The sequence below is a fragment of the Thermothelomyces thermophilus genome, chromosome 1, assembly GCF_000226095.1.
Source record: "Thermothelomyces thermophilus ATCC 42464 chromosome 1, complete sequence".
NCBI lineage: Eukaryota > Fungi > Ascomycota > Sordariomycetes > Sordariales > Chaetomiaceae > Thermothelomyces > Thermothelomyces thermophilus.
In genome coordinates this window covers 4733359-4745495 of record NC_016472.1, presented here as the reverse complement: position 1 = coordinate 4745495, position 12137 = coordinate 4733359, and the positions used below count along the sequence as shown (strand labels likewise).

At 56.0% G+C, this 12137-nt stretch overlaps 2 protein-coding genes across 2 annotated transcripts; both read right to left on the bottom strand.

Moving 5' to 3' along the window:
* Positions 1-1334: 1334 nt before the first annotated feature.
* MYCTH_2313737 (uncharacterized protein) lies at positions 1335-2380 on the bottom strand. Its single transcript, XM_003659447.1, has one exon. It carries the CDS (start codon positions 1948-1950, stop codon positions 1663-1665), a length of 288 nt encoding a protein of 95 aa, XP_003659495.1. The 5' UTR covers positions 1951-2380; the 3' UTR covers positions 1335-1662.
* Positions 2381-4307: 1927 nt separating this feature from the next.
* On the bottom strand, positions 4308-11613 carry MYCTH_2296615 (uncharacterized protein). Its single transcript, XM_003659446.1, has 3 exons — positions 9534-11613; positions 7079-9469; positions 4308-7000 (listed from the first exon to the last, which is right to left on the bottom strand). The coding sequence occupies exons 1-3, from the start codon at positions 11211-11213 to the stop codon at positions 4421-4423; spliced, it is 6651 nt and encodes a 2216-aa protein (XP_003659494.1). The 5' UTR covers positions 11214-11613; the 3' UTR covers positions 4308-4420.
* Positions 11614-12137: the final 524 nt, after the last annotated feature.

The window sequence follows — 12137 nt, the reverse complement described above, 5'->3', positions numbered from 1 at the left end:
GGTCTCCATCGTCGGCCATGATACTGACCATGCTTGTGCTAAGGTCTATGGTAGTGTCCATCGGTGGCCGGGGCGTAAAAAAAGGGTGAGGACAACAATAGTCTCTTGGGAGTTACCAATTTTGGAGGTATACCAAAAGTGAGGGCAGGTTGTCTTGAAGCGGTCCCGGTGTCATGACGGATGGGGAGAAGAAGAAGAACAAGAGGAAGAAGAAGAAGTAGAAGAAGATGAAAGCGAAAGAGCAGCTCCATTATCGGTAGGACGAACGGGACGCGTATGTTCAAGTGCCACCGCACGGCTGCCATTCGAGGCGTGCTGAATCATCATCATCACCATCGACCAAGACGGACAGGGGGGCGGAGGGGGTCGGAGGGGGGGCGCGCGCTTGGTGCCCGACCCACGCGGTCAGATTCCTTGTGCACGCAGCAACGTAAGGCAATCCAAACGACGGACCGAGGCAAATGCTAGCTGGATGTTACTGTCCACACGTTGCGAGAGAGCGTGTCCCCATCTTGGTCAACCATATCTGTCCCCACAAGTCGCACCGAATCATGAGGCGAGGCGTGACGTGGCTTGGGCAGCGCGCTGTTCTGCCACGTCGTCGGCACCGGTCGAGCCGTTCCAACCGTTTCGCTTTCGTGGAAGGGACAGCTTAACCACACGGCTACTGTGTAGGGTCCGTGAATTGACAGCCCTGCGGTTGTGCGACCTCAGCGTTCTTCTGCGCCGGGTTGACCTTGGGAAAGGCGCCGTACTGTACACACCGCCAGGCGACGGTTTACGGCTGAATGCGGCTTTGGTTGCCTGGTTGAAGACGGTCTCGGCTCCGAGAACCCGGGTATCGCCGGGGCTAGCAAACTACATGAACCTCATGTTCAATACAGATTAGTGTACGGATTACTATACATGTATACCTAGGTGGTAGCTCCGGTACCTAAGGTTCAACTTTGCATCCCCAGTATGGGCGGTTGACGCCAATCAATCGGCCACTACAGCCCAATGCGTTCAACCCAAACCCTTACCGTACAGGACATAATCCGTACACTGCGCCAAATGCCTGTGGATATTCAAAAAGGTTCAGGTACTACGGAGAGTTTACGTACCTACATACATACATGCCTGTACTTGAGCATACCCGTGACATTTTTGTCTCGGTAGCCGTGCCTGCATGGTGCATCTGCATGCATGCAGCAAGGGACCTCATGCACCCTTCTTAGGTGTACTACAGTATACTAGCAGTATGTATACATTCATCTCACGTCAGTGAAATTGCTTTTGAGGAACATGGGCCAAGTGAGAGCCGGCTTGACGGTCCCAAGCGGGGACGAGTTTGCGAGCAACTGCAACAACGACAAAAGCATTCATTAGGTGGCGTTCTGTAGCATACATAAGAACCCCTACATAAGAAGACCCTTCAATGCTTCAGCCGGGAAGCCTAGGCATAGACGCCATACCTGCCAAAATCGTGACCTCAGAAACTGCGTCCCTCCCACGTTCATAAACCATCACATTCCCAATTCGTGCCCGTGAACCCCCAACAACATGTCACCAAAAAAACAGTAGTTGAAGAATAGAAAAAGGTAGAACCCGACTTGGGGTTCTAACGAAGCCAAGGCCGGCCGACACCATAGGATACCCCGCCCCCCTTGTCGCCGAGGTCTTTCACATAAACAAGCGCTGCTCTACACTGCCAAAGGGGGCAATGGGCCTCGGTTCGAGAATGTGCGGGGGACGCTCCGCCTCGTCATACGATTCGAGAACCGACTTCTGGCGGAACACGATGCTGTTGATGACGCTGACCGGCGAGCTGGCCAGCGAGGTGAACGACGCCACGTCAGTGCTGCTGGCCCGCGAGGACGTCGTCGACGACGACATGGACCGCCGAAGCGAGCCACGGAGGCTCCGCGGCAAGAGGCGCGCCCGGATGGACTGGAAGCCGGTGGTCTGCATGGCTGGCGGTTGGAACTGAGACGGGCGGTGTGGCTGAGGAAGTGATTCGCGCGGGCGACGTTTTGTTGATGATGTCCTGCGTTTTGGAACCGCTCAGGCTCGAGTGGTAAAAAAAAGTCCGCTTAAAAGGCACAGCCTGTTGTGGTTGAAGAAGAGGAGGAGGATGAAGAAGACAAAGAAGAGATAGAAACAGAGTTTGTTCTTTTCTTCTCCGGAAGGAACCTGTCCCTGGAAAGCGAAGGGCGAACGATGGAAGCGAGAGACTGGTTATGACAGCTTCTCTTGATGAAGAAACGACGGGACGATCTCTGGCTGGCACGGATCGGGTGGCAGACGATTATGCCAATGGTGGTGTTTGGTCGGTCGGTCTTCGCCCTCGTCAGCGACTAACTTACGCCCGTGATGAAGCCAGCCCACCCCCGAGAGCCTGAGCAGGATGAAGGGTTAATATCGGGTTCCCGGTAACTGTGTGCCGACGGGGATGCGCACTTACTTTAAGTAAACTTAGTGATGGAGGGCCCCAAGTCTCGTATCAAACGAGAGAAGGGCACCGGGGAATCTGCTAGGGGGGCTAGTGTACCCCGTGCTCGACAAGGGGTACGTTTGCGTGCACTTCAGCCCTGGCTGGAACTGACTTGGGTCAGAAACAAGAACTGCAACCGGGGGGAGGGGAAAGGAGCGAGAGAAGTGGACACAACGCAGGAGCAGGCACAGCCCGGCTCGGTAGTAGGAGGAATACGAAAACCTCAGAGGGCAGGCAGCGAATTGATTCGGCAAGGTAGGAACGATGGACGGGTGCTGCAGGGCATCCGTCATGCGCTGTCAGGGAATGGCTCGATGCACCCAAATATCAAGGCCGGAACCCCTGAAAGAGCACACACACACACACACACCCAGACAACATCCACTCCGAGAAAGAAGCAGGGAGAGCGTCGCCGCCTATACTACGTCCGACACTACGATCGCCAGCGCAGCAGCGACTCAGTCGCACATCAGTCCGCCAGCACCAATAATCCTCAGCGGCGTAAGCGTTACCATTGCTCGGAGAGCCGGTCGCACATTGGTCTAACCTGATGGGCAGCGACATGATCCTCGGGATCTCGTCGACGGCGATTGTCGATAATGCAGCCGATGGTTCTTGTCCCAAAAGGTCGGAGCACTTGCCCGGGGCAGCTGTGTGGGGCAACCGAGCGATGATGAAACACCCCATTCCCTTTTTGTCGGGCGAGGACGAGCCGAGATCTCCGTGGACTGAAGAGGGATGGCAAAGGTCTCTCTCAATTGACACCACAGCTACTAACATACGCGGGACGCGCATGCACTTCAGGGCAGACGAAGAGCGTCCACGCTGTACTTCGTACTCCATATTGTATGATGATCAAAAGCAGCGACGTTGTTGAGCCCGTCGATCGAACTGCGCGCTGCCGAGCAGACGGGTCCCCCAGACGCGGACCCACCGTACAAGCCCACAGGAGTGCTTGCATGATCGTCGTTCCAGGTGAGCCAACCCTTCTCGGCAGCCACCAAGATCATGCATGGCCGTTTCAGCTCTCACTTTTGCCCCGCCGCATCTCCGTCGCGAACGAAGCGTGCAGTAGACTACTTCCCTACAGAGTATGCAAGAAACAGTAAGACAACGAATTGTATGGCCTGCGCATATTGAGGGCACATACCATGCATGCATGCGAAGACATTGAAGTCGAGCCACTTTATTTCGTACCCTTATTCGTACTCCGTACCGAATCCAGGCACAGAAACAACCGCGCATAGAGGCCCTTCGCCCTAAGCGAAGCTCCTTCCTTGTTGAAGCTTCGCTTCAATGATGACACCCCTCGAATGCCCTTGCGCTGAGAGCAACAAATACCAATCACTGATCACTGGATTATCAGAGTCCGTCCCCCGTACAACAACAATGCCCTTTCCCCAAGGAGCGCTCTCAAAGTCCACGGTAAAACAAAGGAGAGTTCGCGACGCACCGACCTTTACTCACATATGATGATGATGCCCATGGCTCGGTCCTTCATGGTATCAAGTAAGCAGCCATTTATCAGCCATAGTACGGGTGTACATACGTATGTACGCCCAAATGAACAAAAGAATCGCTCCAGGAAGTAACAATACACGGTGCCTCCGTCAAAACAATTATTTACACGCATAAAACACCGCCGAAATTCTAGAATGCCCTCCTTTCCCCCAGGATCCCCCAAAGAATCGAGTGCCAACGCTTGTTTTACAGGAGCCAGGCCAACCTGTGAACCAGAAGAAAAATGTTACATCCCCCCCATTATCATCGCTCATGAAGTCAAACACCCCCCCTTCCCCCCCCCCCCCCCCCAAAAAAAAAAAAAAGAATTCCCAAACGCCAGCCCTGCGACAACTCAATTAATCCCACATGTTCACTACGCCTTTCCCCCCTTTTACCCCACTCCCCCACCTGTTACACAACACCATCCCATCCCAAGAGAGATCCTCACTTGAAACCGCCGCCCCCTACGCCTCCCCACCCACTCTTCCTCCCCCCGCTCTTCCTCGTCGCACTCCTCCTCAGGCTCTTTACCCATTCCGAATCGTCCAGCATCTCCCTGACGGCGGCAGGATCAACCGAGCTACCGCGATTCCCAAGGATCGTCGCCTCGTCCGCGTCGTCGCCCGCCACCAGCCCCGGCTCCGACAGTTCAAAGCTGAAGTGGTTCGCCTCCGAGCGTTGTCCCGAGGACGAGGAGCCGGCCGGCCTGGAACTCCGCGGCCCGGCTAGCGGATGTCCGTAAGAAGTATCGTAGGACGACAGGTCGGCGCCGAGACCCGCCCAGCTCCGGTGCTGCGATCGTGTCCGAGTGAATGTCGGTGAGAGCAAGCTGCCCGAGCCCTGTCCGCCGAGCGTGGTGGCCGCTGCGCTCGACTTGGCCCTGCTGCGGGTTACTGCTGGTTGCTGCTGCTGTTGCTGTTGCTGTTGCTGTTGTTGTTGCTGCTGTTGTTGCCCGTCCTTGTTGCGGCCCTCATCGTCCTCGGACTGATGATCATCGTTGTCCACCAAGATCTCGGGAATGCCGAGCTGCGGAATGGCCGTCATGCGCCCGGCCCGCTTGGTCTCCAAGTGCCGCTTGAACTGGCGCGAGTAGTAGATCATGTCGAAGAAGCCCAGGACGATCCGCCTGCGGACTTCTTCTTCGACACGCTGCAGCCGCAATTTGCGACGCAAGAATTCCTCCAATCTGGTGTGTCGCCGTGTCAGCCCCTGCCATGCTCTACAAAGAAAAAAGTAACACACATACCGTAAGCTCTTGCTGTCGTTGATGATGTTGTAGTGGGCCAGCAACATCAGCACCGTGGTGAACGAGATGCCTCTCTCCGGGTCCGCAGACACCATGACCTCCTCGAAGAAGATATTGAACCGACGCCGGCGCGCGCGAACCTTGGCCACGTCGATTCTCGACAGGCGCTCGTTCAGCTTCTTCAGATCGATGCCCGTATGGTATTGATTTTTGCCGACAAGCGATGCGTGTCGGATGCTGGCTGCATCGTTCTCGTTCCGCACGTCCTCGAGAATGGCTCGCACCGAGTCCTCATTGTCGTAGATGCGCATCTCAAAAACGCCGGAAAGCTCGCCGAGGAGGCGCGGAAACGCGTCTTTACTGATGAATCCCGTTCCGGATGGGTCGACGCTGCGCCATGCTTCTTTAAACCGCCGGATCTCGTCCCGATCGACAGCAGCCAGGCCGCTCGTCCGCTGGTACACGTATGAGAAGCTCTCGTAGATCAGCGACACGAACAAACTGACGAAGATGTACATGCTGATGATGTTCCATGCCACGAAGAGCACCCGAGCCCACGCGGTACTGCCGCAATCGCTGTCAAAGAACGTCTCGCCTTCCACGCAAAACGGAGGCTTGATCTGCGCAAAGTCCTCCATCACCTGGTTCCAGCCCTCTCCACAGCTGAACCTAAAGAGCAGAATGAGGGCGTGTGGCACGGTGCGGAGGTTCACGTTGGCATCCTCCCCGCTACCGAACCGCGTGAGGCTGAATGTCTGCGTGAGCGCTATGGCAAAGACCAGGAAGAACACAAGCCACGTCGCCAACAAGCTGCCGATCGTCGTCAAACTGGCCGCCGCCGTCTTGAACAGCTGGTCGAGAGCGTCGTTCCGCGGGATGAGCATGAGGACCAGCGCTACCAAGAAGAACTTGTGTAGCTGGACATATGTGACTTCATTCCTGTCCGTGAGAAAGAGAATCGAGGTGGCGAAGGCACCCGTCACGGCAACAAGAGAGAACAGGTCCCATGAACTCCTCCGGAACCGGGTCCATCCCAGGCCGACGATGCGGACGATGACGTTGACAATGTAAATGAGGGTAAAGACGAGGAAGAATATGTCCTTGGCTAGCGTCCACCATAAAGGCTCCGCGTCATACTCGGTGAGAAGAAGGAGCAGGTGACAGACGAGGACGCTGGTGATGGCCGTGTACCACTTGCCGCGCTTCTCAATGGCCCGCTTGTGACACCACATCTTCCACTTGTTCTTCTTGTCGTCATATGCGCTCTTGGATGGCGAGATCTGCCGCAGCATCTTGCGCAGCTCAAGCCAGGACCGCTGCTCGGCTGTCAAGAATGCCACTCCGGTCTGTTCCGTGTAGCCTCTCATGAAAACGGAGATGAACAGAGTGAGGACGAAGACGGTCGCCAGGAGATTGAACACCACAAAGAAGAGCGCGTTTCCCTGGGCCTTGTAAGGCGGTTGGCCCTGGGGTTGGAGGCCCTTCCCGGTGATGGCTTGCGCAGCGAACGACACATCCGTCCACCCTTCCTGACTCACGATCTGGAAGAGGATGAAGAGGCTAGACCCGAAGTCATCGAAGTCGAAGAACGGGTTGCTGGCGACCCTCGGAGCGAGCACGGGCCAGTCGTTGTTGAAAGGCGTGCTGTTATATTCGCCGACGCAGTCACTCAAATGCACGATGCCGTCCCCGTCGTTGCAGGCCACCAGCTTCCCGTTGAAGAGGTTCAGCCCATAGATGGCAAAGGGGATTAGCAGAGAGATTGAGACGAAGGCGGCCTACGGCGCAAATCAGCATCCCTTCCCACCACTTATACTGCTAAAAACAAATCTATAAATCGGGCTGCTGATACTTACGCTAAGAATCTTCCAGCCGCCGACGATGATGAGAGAGTGAAACGTATCTCGGGCGCTATCGCTGACATTAAGCAAGCGCAGCGCTCTGAGGGCCTTAAACGCGCCGACGGCTCGAGAGATAGCCCCCGCGTTGGTAAAAAGCGTGATGACGTTGATCCAAAGAGTGACAAGCACGATGGCATCGATGATGCCCCACGTGCTCCGAAAGTAGGCGTTGGGTGTCCAGAAGAAGCCGTCAGCGATAATCTTGATGGCGGCCTCCACGGTGAATACGAGAGCAAAGCCCGTGTCGGTCCAGACAAACCAATTCAGAATGCTGAACGTGTGCTTGTCGAAGTACTCCTTCTGGTACAGAGGCGTAGTGATACAAGCCAGGATGACCATGGCCACGATGGCGGCGTAGATGACGGCCGAGAAGGTGTACCAGGCATACTTGTTGGGCTGAACACCATCGAAACGTTCGGTACCGTGGCCGGGGCCAACAAGCTTCTGGCAGAGTCGCCGAAGAGGATTCCGCGGCTTGAAGATGAAGAGAGAAGTATTGTAGTTAGGGTGTCGCATCAAATACTCTCTCTGCGCTTTACGCCTGGCAGCTGTGGAATTCACCGCTTGGCGAGCCAACTCTGCAGGGTCGAGAGTCGCGATGGGCCCGCCGAATCGAACGTCGGAGTAGAACGGGTTGGGTTCCCGGCTGCGGAATATCGAGAGAACCTTTTCCCGCGCAGCAGCCAGAAACCCGAGGTTAGCCTTGCCTATTGCCCCGAGACGTTGTGACGATGACTTGTCTTTCGAAGGCTCCTGCAGATGTTCCAAGTGCTCGTCAAGGAACTCGCGCACAAAACCCTCCTTGAAGAGCATGTCAACCACTCCCGTACCTGTGGTGTGATCCAGCGGGTCTACCCGATACCGGGATCTGCCGAAGCCGAAGACTTTGGACAGCGCAAGGTTGGACGAGGTGCCCAGCTCCCTGCGTTGCAGAAACGCCTTAACCTGCTCCAGGCGCTTCATGTCCTCGCCGACGTCAAAGTTCTCTTGAATGACGGCAATGAACATATTGATGAGAATAAAGTAGGAGAGGATGAACCATCCAATGAGAAATATGGCGCCGATCCACGCCGTGTGCATATGAACCGTGTGGGACGTAACGCTGTATAGAATCTCTGTCCAGTTCTCGCTCGAAAGGATCTGGTACATGCCGAGGAACGAGTTGTAGATTGTGTTGAACGGAATCCTCAGATACTCGCCGTCATCACCTTGTGCGGGCAACTGGCCCCGGAACAGCTGTGAGGCGAAGATGGCCATGAGAAAGGTGATGAGGAAGACGAACATCATCAGATTCCCGATACCGGTAACATTCCCCAGCACCAATTCGATCAACGTCCTCGTCATAGGAATGGCCAGGACGACGCGATAGGCCCGGAGGATTTGGAAGATGGTGAGCCAGTTGTACGTCTGGCCAGAATTGCGGATTGGCGGTATGAGAATGATGGTAGTGATCACGGCGAGCCCGAGGTCGACCAAGTTACGATACTTGTGATGGAATCTGCGGAGATCCGCCACCAATCGCAAGGCAATCTCAACGTCGAGGAGACTGGTGACGACGATCTCGGAAACATCGATAAAGTGTTCACGACTTCGTGACATGCTTGCGCTCCGTAAGCACTGGCAAAAGAGACCGTAAACGATGACCAGAACCCAGACCCAAGAGGTCGTTTCGGTTATTCGCTGTAACGCCGACTGTCTCCTTAAGCCGTGGTCCGTGCTTGTCTGGAAAATAGGGGGTTCTTCCTCGGCCGTGAACGCGCTGGCCTTGGACTCTTCTCGGATGACTTGAAAGGATGAAGTGATGACGGCAATAAGCAAGTTGGTCATCCAGAGCATCATGATTATGATACCGGCCCCGAAGAACAAGGCAGCTGGCAAAAAGTCCGAGCTCACAGTGTAGTACATGAGATCGGAGAAGGTGTTGGCGCTCATGATGACGAAGACCAGTTCCAGAGAGTGCCCGATATCGTCAAAGTGCACCGTTCCATTGAAGGGGTTGTCCTGTTTAAGACAAATGGATCCTCTAGGGCAGATGAAGCCTTTGGCGCTGCTCGCGCCCGGTATGAGGAACTCGTTGGACAGGTTCCTCGTTGGGGAGGAGGAGTACACCCACGGATCCGTCTTGTTCGTCGTGAGGTTCACATGGCCTCCGCAAAACGACAGGTCTGGAGTAAACGAGGCGTCGAAATTCGTGGGATCTTCGGGATTGATCCAAGTGCACTGGCGGCTTAGGCTGGACTTGAAGCTCTGGACTCCGATGATGGCAAAGAGAAGCCAAAAGAAGCCCATCAGAAACGACACCCGAACGAGAAGCGGAGCGGATTTCTTGAGACTTCTGAGAATGATCTGCAGAGGGTACATTATTAGCATGCGAGTGCTGACCGTCTCGGCTGAGGGGTGGCTAACTCACGAGATTGCCCTTTGTCAGAGCCAGCAACCTGATGATACGCAGACTGCTGAGCATGCGAAATACGTAGACGTGGTGGTTGTTCTCCAAACCGGTGATGCCGAGGACGAACGATATCCAAAAGGAAACAACGGCCACAAAGTCTAGCCTGTTGAACCCGTGGCGCAGAAACGCTCTCCGGGCGAGATGGAGACGCTGCTGCTCCTCGAGCGAGATCTGGGTCTCCATTCCGTGCATCATGGTGAATGACCGCGCAAATGTAGGCACGAATTGTTGCTCCTTCGGCGGCTGTCTGACTGACTTTTGGCGCTGTGGCTGGAAGATGGCACGGTACTGCTCAGCTACTTTCTCTCTGAATCTCCGCTTGCTCCCGACCGGCGCGTAGTCATCCGCATTGATCACAAGCCCGGAGACAATAATCCTGGCTATGATTTCGAGAGTAAAAATCACAAACAGACCTAGGATGGCCCAATCGATCCGGGTGGAACCCCAGCGCTCAGGTCTGCCATTTCCGTGCACGAAAACGTCTGGCGCAGCCTCCACGGCGAGGAGAATCGTCTGCGCAATGATCAAGACCAAGATAAACGGCTCGGTCCATGGATTAACCAGGAGGTCACAAAGTCGTTTTCGTAGCGGGTTATCGGGCGGGAATATGCCCAATGAATTCCCCCTCAAGGGGTTCGGGAGGGGCCCACGCCGACGAAGAACAGGAACCGGTGGCTCCGGCTGAAAATAATCGGAAGCCGATCTCTTCTCGGCGGGCGTTGAGAACGTCTGAGAAGGGTACGACGTATCAACCAGCATGGGCTCGGGTGGAGCGGCAGGATGGCGTCCATTGGGGCTCGGTGATCGCGAACGGTCTCCCCGACTTGCCTGGTCCATTAGGTCACCCTCTCCGCTGATCATGACGACACGTTGGGACATGGCTCTCATGATGGAGCTTGCTCGTGACAGAGCCCCGCCTGTCGACGGTGACCGAGACCGGCGCCGGTCCACGGGCGAGAGGTGATCTCCGTAGCTGCGATGGCGATCCGAGGCCAAGCCGGTTTCCAGATTGAAGCCGAGCATCTGGGCGCTCCGGGAGCGGGAGGGTGTGTTTCCCAAATCGGATACAGTCTGGAAACTGGTCCTGGGCGATGGCTCGCCATCTCCGGGCCCCAAGCGACTGATGGGTTGGGCTGCCGGCTTCAGGGGCACTGTATCCGACTCAATGGAGTCGGTATCGGCGCGCTCCTCGAAATACGCTTGGGGGGTTCGGTAGGGGTCGTCGGCGGAGGTCATGTACTCCCCCATACGCGAGGAAGTGGAAGGGTGTATGTCGGGAGGGAGGGCAAACTGCAAGCCCATGCGGTCGATGGGCGAGATGCCGCCACTACCAGTGGCACTCGCTGGGTCGTCGCCATGCGGATCATGACGCTCCCAGTATGACGATAAACCAGGCAGGTTTGCCGACATAATGATGGGCGACGATGGCTCCCCGGCTCCATTGTGTCTTCCAAGCCCCGAATGCTGCTGCCATCCCTCCTCAGCCGTCCCACCGCTTCCAGCACCGGCCGGTACACTCGCCCCTCGAAGCCCGTCGGCCTGCCCGGGTCGCTGTAGTTCTTGGAGGGGGATTGATTGCGGCTGATTCGGCGCGGGAGCAGGGGCCCGACGCGAAGACTGCGGCGTGTTCTCGTTCATGTTGAGGGAGTCGAACGGAACCCGAGCCGTGGTTGCCGATTGGTCTCGCGTGCAGAGTCGGCGCGCGATGCGCTAGCACAGTCGCGATGTATGCTCGCCGGGTCTCGAATCAAGCATCATGCGCGCCAGAGCTAATTGCCAGGTGTCAGGGCGGGAAGCGGATTCGTATCGTCTCGCCGTCTGCCGTGCTTGAATGCGAGCTGCGCCGAAAGTGGCCCAGCGATTGCCGAATGGTGTTGTAGTCGCCAAAGAAAAGAGGAAAAAAATAACAAAAACAAGAACCGAAGGCAAAAGGAGCAACTGCGACTCTAGGAAAAGAACCAAAGGGGAAGATATTTGGGAAGGGCCTGCGAGTTGCCCGACGTCTCACTGCGCCGCAAATACGGATCCTGGAATCTGGGGTTTGTTTGGTGTGTATTCCGTATGCGTACGAAGTACGGTCCGTACTCCGTACTCGTGGCACCCCCCCACCTGCCCCGCTTTTCTTCGGCCCAGCCAACGAACCGCCAGGCAGGTTGGTGGTGGACAGTCATACAGCCAGATCACCCAAACGGCCACTTTTTTGACCACTCTAACAAAACCACTACTTTTGAAGCCCATACTCGAATTCAAGGATCAACAAGATGGAGGCCCGTATCCAAGATGCCCTCGAATACCTTGCTACAAATCCGGATGCCCCAGTGGCTGCAGTTGCCCGAGAATTCGCTGTCCCACGGGGCCGCCTGCGTCGCCGCCTTGCCGGCACTAGGCCCAGAACTGGCCGCCCACCAACGCATACCAAGTTATTAGCTCCTGAAGAGGTTGCATTATGCCGATATATTGATCGGCTTGACAATATCAACCTTACAGTACGGCCAGCCTTTATTACGGACGTAGCAAACTATATCCTACGTTCGCAGGCCAGCCGGGCTAAGCAGGACCACC

What these genes read in the sequence shown, in the direction of transcription:
- MYCTH_2313737 (XM_003659447.1), bottom strand. Translation starts at nt 1,950, where the DNA reads ATGCAGACCACCGGCTTCCAGTCCATCCGGGCGCGCCTCTTGCCGCGG.
- MYCTH_2296615 (XM_003659446.1), bottom strand. Translation starts at nt 11,213, where the DNA reads ATGAACGAGAACACGCCGCAGTCTTCGCGTCGGGCCCCTGCTCCCGCG. An exon ending in CTCTGACAAAGGGCAATCTC is followed by an intron (nt 9,470 to 9,533) that starts GTGAGTTAGCCA and finishes TACCCTCTGCAG; the next exon opens with ATCATTCTCAGAAGTCTCAA. An exon ending in GCGGCTGGAAGATTCTTAGC is followed by an intron (nt 7,001 to 7,078) that starts GTAAGTATCAGC and finishes TTTGCGCCGTAG; the next exon opens with GCCGCCTTCGTCTCAATCTC.